The sequence below is a fragment of the Prionailurus bengalensis genome, chromosome B1, assembly GCF_016509475.1.
Source record: "Prionailurus bengalensis isolate Pbe53 chromosome B1, Fcat_Pben_1.1_paternal_pri, whole genome shotgun sequence".
Classification (NCBI taxonomy): Eukaryota; Metazoa; Chordata; class Mammalia; order Carnivora; family Felidae; genus Prionailurus; species Prionailurus bengalensis.
This window is the reverse complement of record NC_057344.1, coordinates 66,921,132-66,944,104: the sequence shown is the minus strand read 5'-3', so window position 1 is coordinate 66,944,104 and position 22,973 is coordinate 66,921,132. Positions and strand designations below refer to the sequence as shown.

Here is a 22,973-nt window from a genome sequence, read left to right as displayed (position 1 = left end):
CAAATTTCTGTGCAAACTCTGCTAGCGTTTTCACGTTACAAGCTTTGTCTTCTTTATTTCTTTAAAACTGACTGTACACATCACTGCTACTGCTACTTGTCTGACTTGACCCAAATGGTTGTGTCCTTCACTTCTAATAGAAACGTGTTGGCATTACCTCTGTGATAGCACTTACCATAATGAATTAAACAATGTTTATATACTAAGCTATTTCACTCAGTTATGAAGAACTTGGTTGAAACACATGAGTTAATGATTTCTGTATCAGAATCTTCCACCTATGCCTATGTTTATCTTCAAGGGTCGGATTACATCCATCAAAATTTGGGACATTTCATTTACTAAGAATAATAAGAATTACCGGCTCTTATAGAGATAGAAGAAAGTAAAACCTTCCCCTAACTGGTTTCAAGATTGCAGAAGAAACTTTCTGAAATATGTGCAAGTGGCTTCCAATTACATTCAATCATTCCCTTACTGAGCATTCCTGTGCCAGACAAGGAGCTGTGGGCTAGGGATAACAGTACAACGATTATGATTCTGTTTGTTACTAGGAACCTTACTCTCATGGGGAAGATAAATATGTGAACAAATAATTTTTGAAAACTGAGTTCTACTGTCACATACACTTGCATAGAATTCTATGAAAATGCAATTATCAAGGGCTGAAATGCTTCAACAGATGAGATTAGGCACGGAGACCCTGCAGCATAAGAGAGCCTGGAATAGTAGAGGCACTGTGAACAGTCTGTGTGAAACACAAGATAAATATTAGGAAGTAGCAGATGGTGAGGATGAAGAAAAAAATGAAAAACCTAGGTCACAAATGTCTTTAATGCCATGAAAAACATTCTGGTATTTCTTTTAAAGGTAATGTATGTTACTGTCCTATTTGAAGCATTGGTTTGATTCTAAATGCAATATGAGTAATAGGGTCAATTAGACGAATTAGGATATATTTTTGAGTAGAATCAATAGCACTGGTTGATCTTGTGAAAGCGTGAAGTGAGATGGTGGATGAGAAGTCCACATATAAGCAGAAGTCACATGGCAAGAAGTGGGATGGGGAGAAAAGTACCAACTGAAGTTTTGTTTTGTTTTGTTTTTAAATTTATATTCAAGTTTCTTTTTTTTTAATGTTTATTTATTTTGAGATAGAGACAGCAAGTGTGAGTGGTGGAGGGACAGAGAGAGAGGGAGAGAGAATCCCAGGCAGACTCCACACTGCCAGCATGGAGCCCAATGTGGGCCTCAATCCCACAAACCGTGAGATCATGACCTGAGCTGAAATGAAATCAAAAGTTGGATGCTTAATCAGCTGAGCCACCCAGGCACCCTAAGGGGATTATACATTTCTGAAGGGGAGCACTTGCCTTTTTGTCTTGGTTATGGAGGACCAATTGTTTATAAATGACTGTGTGGGCAAAAATGGCAAAGGCAAACAACTCGCTCCCTCAGCCCCACACACATCAAGGCTGTTTAGAATAAGGCATGTGTGCAAAAATAGCCTACAATAGGGGGAATGGAGTTTCATTAAAATCAAGGAGGGTGAAGAAAAATGCTTTTAAAAGTCTGTGGGTGTAGGGAAATTTAACTCAAATAGCTGTCTATAAAAATAAGATAACGTTGAGGCATCTGAAGTGATTTTCTGCCTATGAGCTCCATCTGTCCGTTTGAAGTTTTTTACATTTATCTCTAAGTGGGCCAAAGTCTATACTTGTTTTTTTTCTTTTATGTTTACAATGTACCAGCAAGAAAATAACAACTGTTACATACAAATAAATGAGCAGCTTATTGTACTGGATGTGTTCATGGTGAAAATGAATATACCATTCAACAAAAGCATTTCATCTAAAATCACTCATATGTTGCCTTTTAATTATCCTTTATCTCTTGCTGATGATTAAAAAAATAGGTTGCCCAGTTACCATCTTATATGGCTACAGAATCGTATTTTTCCAATATCTCATGGAAAAAAAGATTCTAAAAGTCTAAAGAACACCCAGAATTATATTTCAATTCTACAATTCATGAACTAAATGAACAAAAGATAACTGAATTGAATTAAAGTATATCACTACTGAACAAGGGTTCAAAAGTAAAATTAAATTGAGGAATCTAATATAATGAATCACTATCTTAAAGATACTTAAATGTTTTTACAGAGTACTTAATTATCACATAAGAAGTAACATTTTGGAAAAGACAAGCAATCAACTCTGATATAATAGATCAGAAATGAAAATCCATATTATAGTAGTTCCTGTCTCATACTTGAAATTGAAATATATATTGTATCCTTTCTAAAGCCTGTGCCTGTAATATTTTATAGTGAGTGTAAATAATGTTTTTAGAGTATATAACACACTGTCAGCCATGAAGGAAGCTCATAGATGATGGTATTAACCTGATAAGAACAGATACTACACTTGATCTTAGCCAAAAGGCCTAGAAGTGATCATAGATGATGATAAAAATGAGGAATGAGCTTGCTTGTTTTCCACCAGAAGAAATTTTTAAGCATTGAAAGCACCAGAACATAGCACCACCCAATTATTATAAAACATACATTATAATCAATATAATTTAATTGATTTGATGTTATAACACAATAAGCCATTGTTTATACATTAGCAATGAACATCTCTCAAAAAACATCCCATAAAACAAATTTCAGAAATATGTCTGACCAAACAATAGATTGTGCAAAATCTCTCCACAAAACAAACACACACAAGGGGAAATGTTAAATGGAAGTAAGTGTGTATGTACTTGTATTGAGGAATTGGGTCAGATGGGTGTCTTCAACAGAGCAAAGTTTTTAAGAGCATTCACACACAGCACTCCAACCAGACTATGCAGGTTTGTGTCCAGCTCCATGATGTAATAACTTGTGTGACGTTGAGCAAGCCATTGGATTTTTCTGTGAATCTGTTTCTTTTTTTTTTTTAATATATGAAATTTATTGTCAAATTGGTTTCCATACAACAGGTGCTCATCCCAACAGGTGCTCTCCTAAGTGCCCATCACCCACCCTCCCATCCCTCCCACCCCCCATCAGCCCTCAGTTTGTTCTTAGTTTTTAAGAGTCTCTTATGCTTTGGCTCTCTCCCACTCTAACCTCTTTATTTTTTCCTTCCCTCCCCCATGGGTTCCTGTTAAGTTTCTCAGGATCCACATAAGAGTGAACACATATGGAACCCTGTGAATCTGTTTCTTAATGCATGAGATGGAATTCGTATGGTTGTTATGATTAATAAGCTAAACATGCACAAGATACATTCCGTTGCACAGATTAAGTAGTTAATAAACGCCAGTTATTTTGAAGTGATATTAAAAATATCTGACAACTTATAGGTCATAGGCACCAACCAATTAGAATGCATGGCAACCTGGTATACACCTCCTCAATACAAACCCTGATTATTTAATACACACTTATATGTGCATGTGTAAAATATATGTGCATAAAGAGTGATTTGTAACCAACTGACACTTTTCAGTTGTTATTAACGCAAAGTTAAGTTATTCACATAACAAGTTATAGAGATATCCTTTAGTGTATCTAAAGATTATGTCAGGAAAGTTCTCCAGGTAGTGGCCAAAATGAGTTGGCTCTTTGAGAGGCATTTATTGATGCCATGGTCTGGCATATTTTCTATAAATGATTGAAAATGGATAAGTGCCATTTTCAGAAGCTTCAGGTCCTGTCAGAAATAGATAATGCCTAACAATATAATATATGCTAATATTAGAGTCATAGAGAAAATAAGATGACTTTGCAGTTCATCTCACAATGACAAGGCTATGTTTGATTTTTGTTTTTTTAAACCATAATAAAAAAAAGAATAACCATAATGTTCCTAGGGGGTACCTAAAACAAACATTTCATCATTGAACATGTAAGGGATGTATCAACATACAGATTTTTGTTCCATTTTTTATCTATATATCATCTATCTAACATCTGTCTAGCATGTATCTATCTATCTATCATCTATCTATCTATCACCTATCATCTATCTATCATCTATCTATCTATCTATCTATAGCAGCTAACACAAGGAGTGTAATCACATATCTGGACTTGTTGATGAAATATTTTATTTTCTCTCCTCCTACCCCTACAGAAAGTCTCTGGCAGTCTCAGTCTCCAAAAGAATCGTGATTTGTCTTGTTCTTTTCATGCTGTTCCGAGTGTCCTAATGAACATCTACTATGCTGGTGGTTGTTGATTCTGTTCAAAATACTGATGTGCCTCTGGACCGGCCAGATAACATATCTAGATTTTATTTTGGAGATCCTTGTTTTTGCCACGTTTTCATCTCACTCTTGTGTGAAGGTCTCTATCATGGCTGTGATTTCAACAACTAATGGTGTTTTACTTCAAAAATTACACTATAGGATTAATGTTTACAGTGGCACATATTGAACATAATAGAAATAACTGTGAACAATTCTTTATTAATTCATTTTGAGTATGTACTGATATTCCTAGTAAACTGAACAATAAATTTTGAGAATGTTCAAACATTTACCTATATAATGCTCGTCAGGTAATAAGCATATAGATTTATGATTTGATTACTCTGATAGTGACACTAAAAAATTCTCCAGTATTCCATTTGATAGATATTTATTTAGATTTCTTCTATGCCATCTTTGTTACAGGATGTTTTTACTCAAACTATTTCTCACCAGAGAGAGATAAGGCACTCAATACAGCTACCCACAGTTTTGTGAATCATCAGTCCTCATGATTGACAACAAAACAAATCAAGACAAAACCACACTATCCTTGGTTTTGAACTTTTTCCTATATCTTGTTTGCAGAAGACTATGATTTGTTTTCTCTATAGCACCAATATTAAAACTTAAAATTAAGGGGTGCCTGGGTGGCTCAGTCGGTTAAGTGTCTTACTCCAGCTCAGGTCATGATCTCACAGTTTGTGGGTTCGAGCCCTGCACTGGGCTCTGTGATGACAGCTCAGAGCCTGGAGCCTGCTTTGCATTCTGTGTCTCCCTCTCTCTCTGCCCCCCAAAAAACTAAATAAACCTTAAAAATTTTAGAAATAAACCTCAAAATTAAAATGAACAAAAAACCAAAGCTTCCTGAGCTTTATAAGTTATTTAATAAATATACTGAATATCAACTACAGATGAAGCTCTTCTTTGCTGTGTTAGAATTTGATAAATTCAATTTAAAAAATTACACTCTTTGGAGAAATATTAGCCATGGGGTGGGTAGGGTTCTAACTTACTTATAAACCTTACTAATTAGTCAATAGTGCTATAAACTAGGTTAGTAGTAAATTGAAACTGAGACATCTAGGGGCTCCTGGGTGTCTCAGTCAGTTAAGCATCCCAATCTACTCAGGTCATGATCTTCTGGTTTGTGAGTTGGAGCCCCATGTGGTCTCTGTCTTGAAAGCTCAGAAGCTGGAGTCTGCTTCAGATTTTGTGTCTCCCTCTCTCTCTGCCCCTCCTCTCTCATACTCTGTCTCTGTCTCTGTCTCTCTCTCAAAAAATGAATAAAACATTAAAAAAAAAAAAACCCTGAGACATTTAATGAAATGTCCACTCCAATACACATTGCTTTAAACCAGAAAAAAAATCACTGAGTAAATGTCTCTAGAACATTTTCAGAATTTCATGAAAGATATAAATTTCAAACAAACATTCTAGGAGATTTATAAAGAAATCCACCTGAGAAAGGAAAAAAACAAACTAGATTCCCTAAATCTTAGAAGAATTATAATATTCCCAGGGTTCAAGGTTTTGTTCAGTCACAAGTTTCAGTCTAATTCTAAATGAAATAACAAGTTTCTCTCTGAGGAAAGTCCTAGTGAATTTTCTTTTCTTAGCACTTAGAAGAAATGTGGATTCGTGCAAACCATAGAGATAGATGCCCAGATTGAATAAACCAATGGCCTCGTCTGTAACCATTGTAATTTAAAGGACGCTGAGAAAACCTTGACAAATGAAGCCCTATAGTCTCAGTGTTACTCTTGAGCTGCCTCAAGTGATCCAAATATCTTCAAACTGAGTCATCTTCTTAGGATGTTACACAAGTGGTTGATAAATAGCAGCTCCTTATCTCCATAGCACTAAAGCCATGGAGAAGTTTTCAGTAAGCTACAAACTGGGACTTGACTCATTGCCCTTTGCTCTTTTATGCAGAATCACCATGCCAGACAGGCATTCAGAGAAACATTACTAAGTACACGACTTTTTAACAAATATTTACTGAGTGCTAATTTGTAAAACTGCTATAGTTATAGTAACTATACCATGACAAGAAATTTGTCAACCCAAAGCGGTAGGAAAATAGCATTTGTTAAACACCTATAGTGTGCCCAGAACTGCACAAGATCTTGCAACCAACTCAAAATACTGTGAAGTGAATGTCCTTTACAATAGGTATATTTTAGACATGAGGAAGCCTCCTCTTAGACTCTTTCTTTTGTGAGTAATAGGATATGCACTCCAGACCTTTTAAAAGGAAAAGAATATGGGGATTCATACAGATAGAAATTCTAGAACCAGATCAAGCATAGCTGAAATTTGGCCTACAGTCATATTAATATAGACCATATTTTTTCTTTGCATATTGGCTCTGCCATCTTCTATCTTGATTTCAGGTCTGGGCTTCACATGGTATGAAAAGAACTGCTGATGCTTTAGATCTCCCAGACCAGCCTACACAGAAAAACAGAAGCTGCTTTCTAGAAAGTCCCAGAAAAATTTTTCATTGTAACATATGGGTTCTGAGTGGGTTACACGCCTATGTCTGAACTAATTATTATAGTCAGAGAGAATTTGGGGACGTATTTGTCTATCTCTCTGTACAGGTGCTCTTCCTCTTCAGTTAGTAAGTGAATAAACATATGCAAAAGACATGGACCTAAGAAGAGGGAGGGTGAATCTGTAGCAGACAGTTTTCTTTTTAAAAAATTTACCTTGAGAAAGTTTATTTAAAAGATTTTGAGGAATCACACCTCATTGGAGTCTGCAGAGAAAAGCAGGGACGAAATGAATGTGAAGGTGAGTGGGTAGGGCTTTCCCCTCCTGCCACCCCCATCTATCTCTGTTAAATTAACCTGGGTTGACATTTATTTCTTTTACATAAAGACTTCAACTTCGACATAGGGTTCCATTGCTTTAGTAAGAGAAAAAGAAAGAACACTAATATTTTAAAACTAGGTGTCAGTTGACCTGAATATGGACATAAATTGTGTGTAGTTGTAGGTGAAGAAGGGGGAGGAGTAAGCGAACAAAATCATTCCAGCGAATTAAAGATAAACTAATATTTGAAACAAGCAACATTTCTGGATGAGACACATATCCCTAGCAGACAAATTTTTTAACTGTCCTTTACAAAGTTTAATTTGCTTAAAATTGCACTGTAGTGAGTGGTAGCATCTGAATTTGAATCTATATTATTATCATCCCAAATTGTGAGTTCTTTTTAAAAAAATATCTTTTAATTTTTATTAACTGTTGTGATATTCACATTGTACTATAGGAAAGTAAGATAAAGTTTGTATTCCCTCTCCTATTGGAATCTAGAATAATGTCTGGCATGTGAACAGTTCAGCTGTGTTGAAAGAATAAATGAAATAAACTAACAATTGAGGTGAGGTTGGTGCACTTAACAAGAAGTAAGTTCTGAGGAGAGTGCTAGCATAAATGACAGAGGAATAGAAAATGTTGCATGAATTGGAGTGTTTTGAGTTTGTCCAGAAGATGGACATATATTAGGAGGGTCTATATCAGAATCAGAGAGAGCCCCTTAGATAAAATGAATGGTTAAGTGGGAACAGGAAAGTATGGTCCATTCGCTGGACCATAAGGTATGTGCAGATCAGTCTTAGGAGTTCAGATCACTAAGGAAGTGGGTTCAACGTAGTTTGGACTTAACCTATATGCAAAAGGAAATATTTTAACATTTTTTTTCTCCCCAGTGCAGAACTATATCACCACAGCTAGGAATTCAGGAAGAGGGATGTAGTGGTTCTCTGTTTAGTGAACTGAAGTAGGGAGAAAAAACAGTAAAGAGAAACAGTGAAGACCTCATTGCATTAGCAAGGTGCGAGATAAGGAAGCTCAGCTTAGGGCTGTGTCATGAGAGTGGAGAGGAGCAGATTAATAAATAGACATTATGAAGTTAGACATGAGCAGACAGCAAAAAATTACTGTGGGGTCTGTAGGGACTGTAGACACCACATCATATTTTTTTTCCTCTATCCCTTCTGAAATCATTTACCTTTGGAAGAGGAAAATCAAACTTATCTAAGCAAAATTAAATACTGTGTTAAAGGCCCCAAAGGATCTGAAGAGCTACTTTCCAACCTAGGTCTTGTGCGAGCCTCAACACAAATGAGAGAGAACGAAAATTCAGAATGCCAAGGGGACTCCAATTAGGGAAATTATAAAAAATTTTATCAAAGGTGGCTTTGAGATGAGCTCTGAAGGGTTTATTGGGCAGATGATGAAGAAACAAGGCATTCTGCAAATAAATGCAGATAGGTGAGAAAATACGGTGTAGGTTTGCTGTGAAGAGGAGAGTTTAGTTGTAGCACAGGTGCATACAAGAGAGAGAGGGAATGTTTTAAAGGTAAGTTTAATAACTTGTAGAGGACATCAGTCATTAAGGTTTACCTGAAAAGTGAAAAAAGGATTTGAACACTAAAATGTATTAAGTGTTAAGAAACTAAATTTAGACACAACTGAGTTTATAGCTGGTTCCAACACTTATTAGTTAAGTGATTCACCATATGTAGACTAGGGATAAAAATTTATGTAGCTGCTAGTTTTAAATGAGGCCGTGCATAAAAATTTTGAGCTCATTGTCTGGCATAGAATAAGTGCTCAATGTTTTCTCATTACTCTTAACACATATAATAACCATAGTAATAAGAACAAAACTATAACCAAGCAATGCAACCTGAGGGTAGATTAATGATAAAGTAAACTCACACTTGACTTCAGAAAATCAGACTTTGCTACTATATTAAGATAAAAGTGTAGAAAACCACTTTAAATGATTATTATACATAGGACCAGAGGAAAGTTGGACATTAATCATGAAGCTGCTAGGCAATATGAATAAGTGGTAGTCATGTATTTCCTGTATTTCTAATAAATTTCCCATGTACCTGGGCTTCTTTTTCTTAATATTTTCATTCCTTTATTTCCTGATAAAATTCAAGTTCTTGATTTATTTATTCACATACTTTTAGGAAATCATTATGAGTTTATCATAATAAAAAAAGTGAATCTCTTTAAATTATTGACCTGAATGACTTACATTTTAATTTAATGATATTGTTTATATTTAACTAGTATAAATACAATAAAGAAAAATATTTCCCTGGTGAATTTGAAATTTTAATAATGACTTCATAATAGGAAGATTAAATATAACGTATCTGCCTTCTGTAAAGCCACATATTATGGTTATCCAAAAGTGTTTTCAAGTATTTAAAAGTTTTAAAAGATGGTAAATAGATCAACTTGAATTCAGATAAGTGGTAAAAGTATCAAAAAGATTATCAATACATCTTTATATGATGTCGTCAAGGCACAGACTTGAGTCAGGAAATGAAAAATGTAAAAAAAGGTTAATGTGACCTCTCTTTTTATAAGGTCTCTGATAATGATGATACCTATGATATATCTCTTCATTCATAAAGCATTCATTATTAAGTTATCAATATAATGTATATCTCAAAATGACTGTTGCTAAATAATTTCTATTCTATCCTATTTTTGTAGTGTTTATTTATTTTTAGAGAGGGAGAGAGAGTGCAAGCAGTGGGAGGGGCAGGGAGAGAGGGAGAGAGAGAATCCCAAGCAGGCTCCTTGCTTTGACATGGGCTTGATTCCGTGAGATCATGATCTGATCTGAAATCGAGTCAAACGTTTCACCAACTGAGCCACTGGCACCCCTCTGATTCTATTTCTTAAAAAAATAATTTGTGTCCAAAAAAACCTCTCTAAATTATATTCCATTATGTTCCAATGTGAATAGTAATTTGGACAGAAGTAAGGTTTGATGTCAAAAATTACCAAACAAATTAAGGCTATAAACAAGGAATCCTAGAAGACATGTCTAGCCCACATAAAGATATGTGTACCTATGATCTACTAAAAATATTTCTTAACATCATCTTCCTATGTAAACTAATAATCTATTTTCAAATTATTTTCATGTATTAATTAAATAAACATTGTCCAGTTTTTTAATAAAACTTTTTCAGATGTTCCAAATATTCTATTATTTCATATTTGTGCAGCCAATTTTTGAACAGAATTTAAATAATATTCACTTTAATTAAAAACATTAAAATATTTTCTATTACTCAAAGTTGATGAATAATCTTGATTTACATTACAGGGGAAAAATCTAGGTTATTTTAGGATTTTCTTGGCTTAGTTACATAAGTCAGCCACTACTTTCATAGCACATGCAAACTCTGATTCCCTTTCGTTTCAAAGAACTAAAAATTGTATTTATGGATGCAAATTACATAAGCATAAAGGTAAGCCTCTACATTATGACAAAAAATGAATTACCATAATTTCATACAGTTTTCCTTGAAAATCAGTTGTCAATATAGAAAAAAAAATCAATAAGTATTCATTATCTCCCCCAAATAAAAGAAAAAAATGGAAGATAAGAAAAGTTTCCTTAGTATAGAAAAATTCAGCTAACCTCAGTCTAAACAAATACAGACATTTTAACCATAACTAAACCAGCTAGCAGTTTTATAAGTCATTTAAGACAAGTGTCATTTTTATCTCCTCTGAAGTTAGCTATTTCAATACATTTTGTGAGATTTATATACCTACACAACACTAGTGTGTATACCAAAGGATATAACCCTGGAAGTTTGATATTTGTTGCCTAGTGTTCTTATTCTACTCATGAGGTCATGTTGAGTATTTCCATTTATGACTGTTGACAGATGAGACCTAATAAGCAGTTTCTCTATATATCTACTAATTTGGTTGGTTTTTCTGTAAAAGTACATTTTAAAGGCTTCTGATATCCTTAAGTACCTTACTTTTGCTTGAACCAAATCTTAAAGAACTCTAAAACCTGAAATTTTGCGGCATGGTTACTTTTTCAAAAAAGAGAAGCAAAAGCTAGAACACTGCTACATAACAAGTGAATGATAATTTAATGGAAAAAAAAAAGGAATGCATTTGCGTTAAAATTATTCGATTGACTTACAACAACCAGCTCCTTTTTCCTACATGGATAGCCATAGTACGACATCTCACTATCTCACTGTAAATATACAGCTAGATTAAAACAGCACAAAACATCAACTTGGGTAGATTCACAGTGAATAGTTTTGACAGTCTTAAATCATTGTAGACAGAGAATATCAGTGCCACCAATGTTGTCCATCTAAAGACAGCCCCCCACTACCACCACTAATTATACAGTTAAATTAACTTTGTTTTTATAATTAACCAAAATTGAAAAGTGATGTATACATAAAAAAGTATTTAGCCACATTCAGAGAAAATTTCCAAAATGTTTTATGACAGTAATCATTAATTTATGTATGATTATCAAAGATAAAATTATTTATTTAACAGTATTGCTTTGTTGAGCCACAGTAAGTCTTTCATTCAAAAGGGAGTTTTTGTTATGCTATGATACTTGTATTTAAAGTTTTAGTACTTTTATCAAATGTTTCAGCAATAAAAATTAATGAATTCATAAGATATTCTGGTAAAAGATATCATCTTCCTTCAATAGAATAATAATATAGTCACTTCAGATAGAAGGAATTAGAAACTCCAATATACATTATTCTTTTGTATACACATTTTATGAGATCTAGTTAATGGTTTATAAGCTTGATTCAAAATACTATAATCTATTAAATATATGCATGAAATAGGTCATGGATTGCATATATTAAATTCACATAAGAAATTACTTAAATTCTCAGGATGAGCTCTACCCCTCACTTAATGTATTGCATTATATCTTCACTTTTTATATGTTTATTTACTAATGTTTTTAAATATTTTTATTGTTTATATATATATATATATTTTTTTTTTTTTTGAGAGAGAGAGAGGCAGAGTGTGAGCGCAGGAGGAACAGAAAGAGAAGGAAACACAGAATCCAAAACAGGCTCTAGGCTCTGAGCTGTCAGCACAGAGCTTGACACAGGGTTCAAACTCAAAAGTCACAAGATCAGGACCTGAGTCCAAGTTGGTTGCTTAAGTGACTGGGCCACCCAAGTGCCCCTGTTTATTTACTAATCTTAATTGTTATCTGAGTCTGTTTTTACTACCAAGCAAAGAGAGCAATCCATGTAACTTTATCATTGACTCATTTAAGGTAAAATAAGTTAGATTTACCATTTCCAGCAAAACTCAAAATCATATGTGACAAAGAAAAACAAGTACAAGTATGCTGCATATACCCCACAGCTGTCACCTAACAAGAATACTGGGTCCTATCAAATGGAAAGACCTATGTTTTACTGAACACTTTGATGAGTTAGCATAAGGATCTCTGAGAGAAGCAAGAGCTATGTTTCTTTGCATAATAAAACTCAGATCTGCAATGTAGAGTGTTTCTAAATAACATGTTATCCTTGCTCCATTGATTTCTTCCTTTAAAAATTCTATAGAATGAGTCTATTTAGGGGCTTTATTAAATCCCAGAAGTTGGAGTCTACTAATAACATCTGTACAAAACTTTTCCTTTTTTAAAATAATGAGATTTCCATGTTTTAAATACATTTTGCCCTTTAAGTCAAATATTGTTTCCCTATACAATAAAAAAAATTACAGCTAATATGAGCTACTAAGCTAAGTGTATATGTATCCAAAAGAGATGCTGGTCTACTTGGTTCATCCACTTTGGACACTAGGCCTTGCTTACTTATTTATTTATTTATTTACTTTTACACAGGGTTCAGATAGTGCAAAGACCTGTTAATATAGGACAGAGACCAAGCAGGGAAGCAGACCGTGTTCTCTAACTCGAGAAATAATGATGATAACACACTGAATACACACACATACATGCACACACACACACACACACACACACACATCCCACTTGGCTGCAAGCACACCACTTGGTTTTCTGTCTAAGCATTTTACACTCCATGTGTGTATCACACTAGTATGGTAAAGAAGGTTGAAAGTAAAAAGGTAATCCAGTAACCTTAATGAAAAATAAAAATAGCATTACAGATCCAAGTTGAAGGGTATAGTGTGTTTATACTTCTTTAAAAATAAGATGAAGAAAGCTGTCAAGTGTTTATGCAGAAGAAGCTTTGCACCCATGTAATAATGCTGGAAGGTTTTCCAGCAATGATTTGTATATGTATATTCAGACACGCTCATAAATCTACATATATGTACTTTGTTTAATAAGCAACTTATGAATGTCTTATGTTTTTCAGATAGTGCACTAGGCTCTGTACATGTAAGGATCCCAAGATACAGAAGGTCCTGACAATCTACAGTGTGTGTTTGTGTGGAGTAGAGAGGGCAATGAAGAATTTCAGAGACACTGGGAAAAGAGAAGGCCATGGTTTCAGAATTTATGAATGTTTCAGATATTTACTACGTAAGAGAATATAGATAGAAAGAGCTCCCACTCCTAGGATATTTAGAATCCTTCCAGTTTGTTAGTTTATTTCTTTGTGGGAGGAATTAGCATATAAGGATGAATGGAGTAAAAAAAAAAGAACTTCATTAAACTGTGATTTTGTGAGCTCTTTAAGAATCATTTTGCAAAACAATTTTAATTGTGGCTTCTCATCCTGAGATTATATTTTTTCTAAAAATGAATTGCCCAACTGATATTTTCAATTTCTAATGTGCTAGGATTTTAGTGTAACCGGACAATTTTACTGCTAAAATTGTATCTCCTTACACCTGGCCTATCCATGAATCAAGTCACAAGTGTAGAGTTGTCTTGATAAATGGCTAACCGTATATATAATTTTGCTTTAACAGATTTGATAAAATATGAAGAAGAATGATATACTTTACTTTAACTTTCACTTTCACAGAATGTTTATTTTTCCCTTGGAGAAGCTTCAAGGAAACATAAATCAACTCCAATCCCTTCTTAATCATTTCCTTGCTGTAATTTATAACAGAAAAGGAGTGCTATATACCTCTCTCCAGACTCACAGAATAGTGCCCGTTACTTGTTATTTCAGTTTTCTTCATCTCTTGCAGTGGAGCCATAGTCATTGGCTGTGCAGGAATTATGACTGATCCGAAACTGGATAAGCACTGAGCCTCTTTTCCACATTTGACTGCAACCCTCTTACATTACACTCTTCATACTCATTCGACTTTTGAGGGTCCTAAAACAGTACCTCCAACTACCCTTTCCTTTCCAGACCACCAAAATTGAAGAGTAACACTGAAGTCCACTAACCATGGAATTATCCAGTTTGAGATATTTATTCGACACTGACATCATCTTGGAGTATGTGGTAAGGAAGGAAGGAGTTTTATAAGGAAACTTTTGGAACATTACTTGTTTGTTTGTTTGTTTTGTTTTGTTTGGTAGGTCAGGTCCAGAGGAAGAGAAAAATGTGGAAATTGGCATTTTCAAATGTTATTGCTTTTAAGGTCTCTATTATATATACTCTATTCATCTTATTGCTTATCAATGTAATCATTGATTGAAATAACACACACACACACACACACACACACACGCCCTCCCGAGTTCAAACATTAATTTTAAGAAACTACATAATCAACCAATCAACCCATAAAGTAAAATGCTAGTAAGAAAGATTATCAAATTTCCCAACAACTCCATTTTCCTCTCAAGAAGTAGAAGCACTTTAAAGGTAAATTTCTAGAGAAATATAACCCAAAGAAACAGGAGAAACAGAGTTTGAAATTCTAGGCAATATTATCAAATGGTGGTGTTTTTGAGGGTGATGTTAAGGTTAGGCAAGCCTTTCTTTCGAAGCATCTCAAACAGCATCATCAAAGTTGCTATCTCCCCTTTCTACTGTAGGACTACTCCTGAAGTAGCACATAGTCTAGAAATGACTTCCTTCTTGTATTTACTGTAAGTCTCCTGTGTGCCAGTTGAACTAGATGGTATTAAACTTGTCTGTAGATGCAGTCATAACTTCAGAGAGGACAAGAGATGGAAGACACGTGATTTGTAGACCTATAAGGGTTAGGCTGTAAATACACATTTTTTCCTTCATGTAGCACCTATTTTAAATTTTTTTAATGTTTATTTATTTGAGAGAGAGAGAAATCATGAGCAGGGGAGGGACAGAAAGAGAGGGAGACACAGAACTTGACCTAGGTTGCAGGCTCCATGCTGTCAGCACAGAGTCCAATGTGGGGCTGGAACCCAAGAGCTGTGAGACCGTGACCTGAGCCTAAGTCAGACGCTTAACTGCCTGAGCCATCCAGGCATCCCAATGTGGCACCTATTTTAAATTGTATCAAAGGTATTATTTTAGTCAGGGAAAATTTTAAAGAATTTCTTAGAGCCCTAAATGTTGTGCCCCTTTAATGGAGGTGAAACGATCTAGCTGTTACCTTCTTCCTTATCTTCCAATTACTTTTATTCATGACAAGTCAAAGGCTCTCAGAAAGACTTCTGCTAATTCCTGCATTTGTTGTAGTTGCTGGCCTAGGTATCTTGCACTAAGCTTTATCAAGTTTCCTTGCTCTGAGCCACCTTGGCCCCTATGTAATTTTCTCTTTAGTCACCCCTCTACCAAGAATAAATCATTCTTTGGAAAAATTATGGAAGAACTTTCAAAAGGCAGGGGGAGTTCCATGGAATTATTTTGTCACTCATTGCTTGGATATCTTCCACCTCATTAGCTACTCCTCTTATTTTTTCAATTCTGCTCACCCGTTGAATCTTTACAGGGAAAATTAAAAAAAAAATATGATAATTTGATAAATCACTGCCAAACCTGTGTTTTTTTTGTTTTCTATACTTATTAGAGTAAAACTTGCACAGTAAGTTGTAACCTTTACACATACTACAACACAAAATTGACATTAAATTCTTTTCTCTTCAGAATGGCACCAAAAATTAAACAATATAAATTATGTAAATGTTCATTCTTTATGAATTTTAGTTGCTTTGAGGTTAATACAACCATTGTAATACAATCATTTTTCTGGGGGAAAAAAAAACTTGGTTTTAAATCACTTTTTAATCTCTGACTAATTTAAAAAATCAGTACAAAAATTATAAAATCTCCCATGCATTAGCCAAATCATAAAAATATTAAAAGTAGAACTATAATATCATTCAAATATATTTATTTGCATTTAATATTATAATAACTCAGCTTTTTGGGTACAAGTTATGAGTACAATAATGAAATATTTTCCTTTACATTTGTAGAGCACTTTTGATTAAAAAAGAAAATTTTTTTTTCTTTTTTCTTTTTTCAGGGAATTTAAATTCCCTGAACAGTTGGAGGGGGGATATTGACCAACTCACACTCAAATGTATTAAAAATATCTATGCTAGAATTTTAATAACATTTTAAAAACAAACTTTCAGTCAATAGGTACTGAATCAATCCCTTTCAGAAGTTGAGTAAGTAGTTGGAACTTTGGGGAAACACGATTATAATACACCTTCTCTCATCTTCCTGGAAGTTTAGTTTCATTAAAATAAACTGAATTCACAACTGGGGCTCACATATGCATATCTTAAAGAATGGCTGCACGCTGGTCTGGAGTTCTTTATTATCTTCTGGATAAGCACTCATATTCAAGAAAGTGGAAGGCAAGGACACAAGCTTGGTCCAGTAAACAGAAGTCAACAGTTTAAAGACCACTTTGATTTAGATCAAAGATAGCATGGCATTGATGTATCTGTTTTATCCCCGGCCTAGGACTCAGGTACCCTTCTGATTTCTACAGAGAAAAAAGGAATACATAAAACTAAAGGGGATTTTTCTCGAATAAAGTGTCACTCTATAAGATAAATTTAGAATAACTATATGTGGCCTAGGCTGTGTCTCTCAAGGAATGGGAAGGAATTCAGCTGAGAAACTGAATGAGTAGATGGAACCAGGCCTTCCTTCTCAGATATTTTTAAAATGGAAATTAGTTTTTTGAAATGTAAATTCCTCAGGCCACTCAAAATGGGTGAAGAAAATGTGAAATATATGTACACACACACACACACACACACACATTGGAATATTACTCTGCCATAAAAACAAATGACGTTTTTCACAACAACATGGATGGACCTAGAGGGTATTATGTTAAGTGAAATAAGACAGACAAGGACAAATATCAAATGATTTCACTAATGTATAGAATCTAAAAAGCAAAATAAGTGAACAAACAAACAAAAACAGAATCATAAATACAAATAGCAAACTGGTGGTTTTGAGGGAGGGGCTAGAAAGCGGGATGAGTGAAATAGGTGAAGGGGACTTAGAAGTACAAACAGAGAATATGGTCAATAACATTGTAATATTTATGTATGGTGACAGATGGTAACTACACTTACCATGGCGAGTACTTTATAACACAGACAATTGTCAAATCACTATGCTGTACACTTGAAACTAATATAACATTGTATGTCAACTATACTTATGTTAAAAGGGGGAAAATAAATTAGAATCTCAAGGACTTTTAAAGTACTGAGAATATTAAGCGGTCTTAAAAAGTGAACATCTTCCTAGATTTTGTGAAGACTGAATTTTTTTAAATTTTTATTATTTATTTATTTATTTTGAGAGAGACAGAGACAGCACCAGTGGGGAAGGAGCAGAGACAGAAAGAGGGAGAGAGAAAATCCCAAGCAGGCTCCACACTGCCAGCACAGAGCCCAACATGGGTCTTGAACCCACGAAATCACAAGATCATGACCTTAGCCAAAACCAAGAGTTGGACACTTAACCAACTGAGCCACCCAGGCACCCTGACTGATTATATTTTAAACTACAAGTTTATTTTTTAATACAGATTGATAAAGTAATTTTGGTTCTCTTAAATTCCTCAGTCTTGATTTACTTTATACACTAGATTAAGCAAGCTTGAGAATTATAGACACTAAAAAAAGAAAAAGAATAAATAAAAAGAGAACAAAATGAGAAGAAGCCAAGCAGGGAAAAAATAGAGACTTTTAGCAAAATTGAAAGTATTCGCAAGGGAGCCCCTCCACCAATGTAAATTACAAGTAGAGTAGTCTGGAAGATGATTATGGGCAACACAATACTTAAACATTATTTCATTCCAGTCCTTAGAAAGAAATGAAGTAAACTAGCTAAGGTCACAATAGCCAATGGCAAATGGTGTTGCTGGGACATTCAGGCTTAAATCTATCTGACAGGAAACGTAAGTACTTATTACTACTTCTACAGAATTCATGTGCTCTTAATGTTGTATTTGTTGCATCTCTGATATCATGTTAGATGTTGAGAAATCCAGTACATAAGAAATACAGTTCCCTCATTGCTATATAATTCCCTCAAAACTGTACAAATTCTGGTTTAGGAGATAGTGTAGTATTTTCTTCTTTATTCCCATTCTTATGAGATATGTGAATTAGGAGCCTACCAGTTTTTAGGCACTTAGAATATAAAATCCTGACACTTGTCCAAGAGCTTTTCAGACATTGGAGATATAAATTATTTGTAGTGAGAGTGTAGCAATCTGAGAGAAAATTAGATTAATGTGATGAGGGGTCAGAGGAAGGAAACTCATATTAATCCAACACATATTATGGGTCAGACCTTCTGCATAGCCTGGAAATACATACCAAGCAAAACAGTCAGAAAATAGTTTCAAATTCCAAAAAACACAATTTATAAAAAGATCAATCTTTGCAACACATATTTAAACACATGCCAAATTTGATTAGAAAAAATATGTTACATGAAATTGGCAGAAGAAAAGATTGTGTCTATCCATCAGATTTTCCTAATGTAAAAAAAAATTCTCATTACGTTAAAAATAGTTTATGTTTAATGTTTTGATTTTGGAAATGTATGCTAAATTTTACTCTTACTCTTCACTTTAGTAATAGGAATAGTGAGTAGAAGAGTAGAATAGTTGCAGTGGAAAATTTGACCATCTGCATTCATTAAAATGGGACTCCATATGCAAGTAGGATTGTAATTTAGTATAAATAAAGCAAAACAATCTTGTATTTCACTATGCATCCCTAAAAGGAAAAAGATTTAAAATATCCTCAAGCACACTTTCCAGTGTTTCTCATAATATATAGAAATAACCCAAATAAAATTTTGCCTTATATGTCTTCATATTATTAGGATGCTCCTCTAATTATTAGCTCCATCTCTAGCTATGTTGTAAGACCCTAAAGAGATGTTATCTTCTGACTGCATATGTATCAATTCTGTAATTGCGCAATGCAGTCTTGAATGTCAATTATAAATACAACCCCAGAAATACACATGGCACTTACAGCATTTAGACAAAGTTAAACTCTTGGCCTGGTAGGTATCTTACCATAATGAAATAATTTACTGGTTGCAGGGGAAAAGAAATACCCCTGAACTATACACTATTAACCTGATTAGTGTTATAGACACAGAAAATTTGCTGCAAATAATTCCATCTTTAGTGCATTTGGAAAAAAAAAGCAAATTTCAGAATAGTATATTAAATACAGTAATGCATAATAGGAAATGGGGTAAATAAAAGCAAGTTTTACATATTAAATTATCGATTAGTGATAATTCATCAATAACTTGAAAATAAAAAAAGGATAGTTGTTACTCATAACACTCACTGCCAATTAAATGAAGTTGTATCCTTATCAAGTGTATAAAAATATTTTTAGGTACCATCTCAAGTGGTACCATTTTTGGTTAATATGCTGATTTCTTCTGTATCTGAATTATTACAGTGCTTATAGTCAAATGTAAAAATTATGACTTTGATACAAACAATTTTAAAATATGCTGCATTTTCAACAAGTTCTACTTATTTTCCATAAAACATGCAATAATTGTGACAGGCCATTACATTTTTTAATCACTTTATTGCTGAGTACATAATAGACACTCTGAAAGTAATGGTCAATTGCTTGAAAAATATGCTAACCTCTTTGAAAACATACTTGACTGTGCAAATGACAGTTTATATGTAATGTCTGACTATGAGCCACAAGTCTGATTTATTAATCCCCCTTTTTTCCCTCATGAAAGTTGAATTTCATAATCTTTCATAATTCTTACAGCTCCAATTCTTAGATAAGATAATTTCCAATTTAATACAAGGGAAATATACACAAGAATCAATAATGACTCATATAACATATCTGGAGCATTTCCACCTCATTCACTTGAGAAACAGAACGTATTAGTTAGGTTCAAATTCACTAACATTGTGAAGCAATACTTTAAAAGTTTTCCAAATAGATTATCAAGATACACAGTACCTGAAATTGTGATATTATCCAGCATTTAAGCCACTTCTATGGAACTTTGGAGTGACGTCATTCGAAGTTAATACTTTTCCTCCTCTTGTAAGTACACATGAAGATGGAGCACAATAACGTATTTCTCAAAGGGTAGACCTCAAGCATTTTATTTAAACTTACTGTATACTTCCTAATACAGTTTTATATTAATTTCTTATGGACATTTTTATAGTAATTTACATATAGACGTGGTGTAAGAATGTCATTATAATATATTGAATAGATTTCTAGAAGAGTGGTTCTTTCATCATGCTGAGTTCAAATGCCAGCATTTTGTAAAAGCCTAATAAGAAGACTCTAATGACAGCTTGCAGAAATATTAACTGTAAAATTGATTTAAAAATGCAACTTATCTTTTAAAATTCACTTCCTTATTAGGCATACAAAGAAATGAATGACAGGAAACTCATTACTAATGTTGGTAAATAAAATTTCATCAAGTAGATGAGACAAGGTAAATCATGTGTGTATTTGTTGTATAACAGAAATGTGTTTTAGTTTTTATGATTTCCCATGGCTTCCTGTCTAAATTAGGAGGAATCCAAAAACTGATCATTCATTTTAGCACTTACCTCATATGTGTGATGATGAGTGTTGTCATGGGGATAAAAAAATCATCCACTCGGTCAAACTGCTTTCCCACAGGCTGGGTGTGAATAGTGTGGTGGGGAACATTCCCACTGGCCAGGGTTATTACCTAAACAGAACACGCCATGGTTAGACATTGGCAGTGCATTCCCTTAATAGTATCAGTGTTAACTTTATTTAGAGATGAAACAAATCAGCAGTTGTTTCTTAGATTCTTTATTGCCATCCTGAAAATTAGTACATCATTAAGCAAATTGGAATTTTGTAATTGTTTGCTTATTTTTAACATAGAAATTTGTTTTTATAAAGAAAAAACAAAAAAGATTTGTCTTGAATAATTTCTGCTTAAATTATAAAATTATTAATTTTTTTTAACGTTTATTTATTTTTGAGACAGAGAGAGACAGAGCATGAACGCGGGAGGGTCAGAGAGAGAGGGAGACACAGAATCTGAAACAGGCTCCAGGCTCTGAGCAGTCAGCACACAGCCCTACGCGGGGCTCGAACTCACATACCGCGAGATCGTGACCTGAGCTGAAGTCGGACGCTTAACCGACTGAGCCACCCAGGCACCCCTAAATTATAAGATTATTATAAACAAGTTCTGTGTTATAAACATGTTAACCTTGCTATAATGAGAAAAATAAAAAAACAAGCATACATATGATGCAAATGAGATTATTAGCTTTCCTTCCTTCTTTCCTTCCTTCCTTCCTTCCTTCCTTCCTTCCTTCCTTCCTTTATTCAGTTTTGTTAAGGTATAGCTGATGAACAGAAAACTTTTAATATAGAACAGAGCTGGAAGTAAAACTGAAAACTCTAAAACAAATCATACATAATATTTTAGCGCTTAATAACGTTAGAATAGATGAAATTATATTTAACTTTTTCCTCCTATACATTGAAAATAACAGGTTCAAGTAAGTTTTTATCAAAGACTTTTCCTCTTTTTATTCATTGTTAATTGGTTTTTAAAACTTTTATAGTCCATTCAAGAAAAGATGACTACATTTAAACTCTTTTGTTCCTCATATCCCATTATGCACCAAATTCTATCAGTTCTTTCTTCAGATTTCTCACACCTCCATATGTTTTCCTGTTCCTGCTGGACAATCATTGCTCTGTGTTAGCCTTTTAAAGCACTTTCTGCCTTTATGTCTCCCCTTTTAAATCCTTTCTACATATGGCCACCAAATTAAACTTCTTAAACTATTGACTGACTCTCCTAAGTTAAGTAGACTTTCCCCCCTTAAAACTGAGTCTTTTCCTTTGGTTTATATGACAAAAGTAAATAGCACTTTTGATTTTTTTCTCCGAGAAACTAAGTTTTCTTCATTTCTTCATTTCTTCAGGCTGATCGCAGCAATAATAACATTATGGAGAGCTTGCTATATACCAGTATGTGTTCTAAGCAGTTTACAGGCATCACATAACTTAATAGTCAAACAACACTATAATGTATCCCAACATTACTGATGAAAATTATTTTATGCCAATGAAGCATAACTGAGCATCTCATTTGTGTTTGGCATAGTCCTAGGTTGTAAAAATACAGTGCCTCCCTCTCTGTTCAGCATAATGCTCTCCGGTTCCATCCACATTGTTACAAATGGTAAGATTTCATTTTTTTGATTGCTGAGTAATATTCCATTATATATATATATACATATATATGTATATATATATATATGTATATATATATATATATATATATATACCACATCGTCTTAACCATTCATCATCAGTTGATGGACATTGGACTTTTCCATAATTTGCCTATTGTTGATAGCACTTCTGTAAACATTAGGGTGCATGTGCCCCTTCAAATCAGCTTTTTTCTATCCTTTGGATAAATTTCTGGTAATGCAAATGCTGGATGTACAGTAGTTCTCTTTTTAAGTTTTTG

General features: G+C 33.8%; 1 protein-coding gene and 1 pseudogene across 3 annotated transcripts in view; both read right to left on the bottom strand.

The window, feature by feature from the left end:
• FSTL5 (follistatin like 5) overlaps positions 1-22,973 on the bottom strand; it is a 796,843-nt gene that overhangs the window by 33,086 nt on the left and 740,784 nt on the right. For all 3 annotated transcript variants that reach the window (XM_043566311.1, XM_043566327.1, XM_043566320.1), the window contains exon 15: positions 21,052-21,176. In XM_043566311.1, coding sequence (XP_043422246.1) covers positions 21,052-21,176 — 125 coding nt within the window. The remainder of the gene's footprint in view (positions 1-21,051; positions 21,177-22,973) is intronic.
• LOC122479304 lies at positions 2,331-2,459 on the bottom strand (annotated as a pseudogene).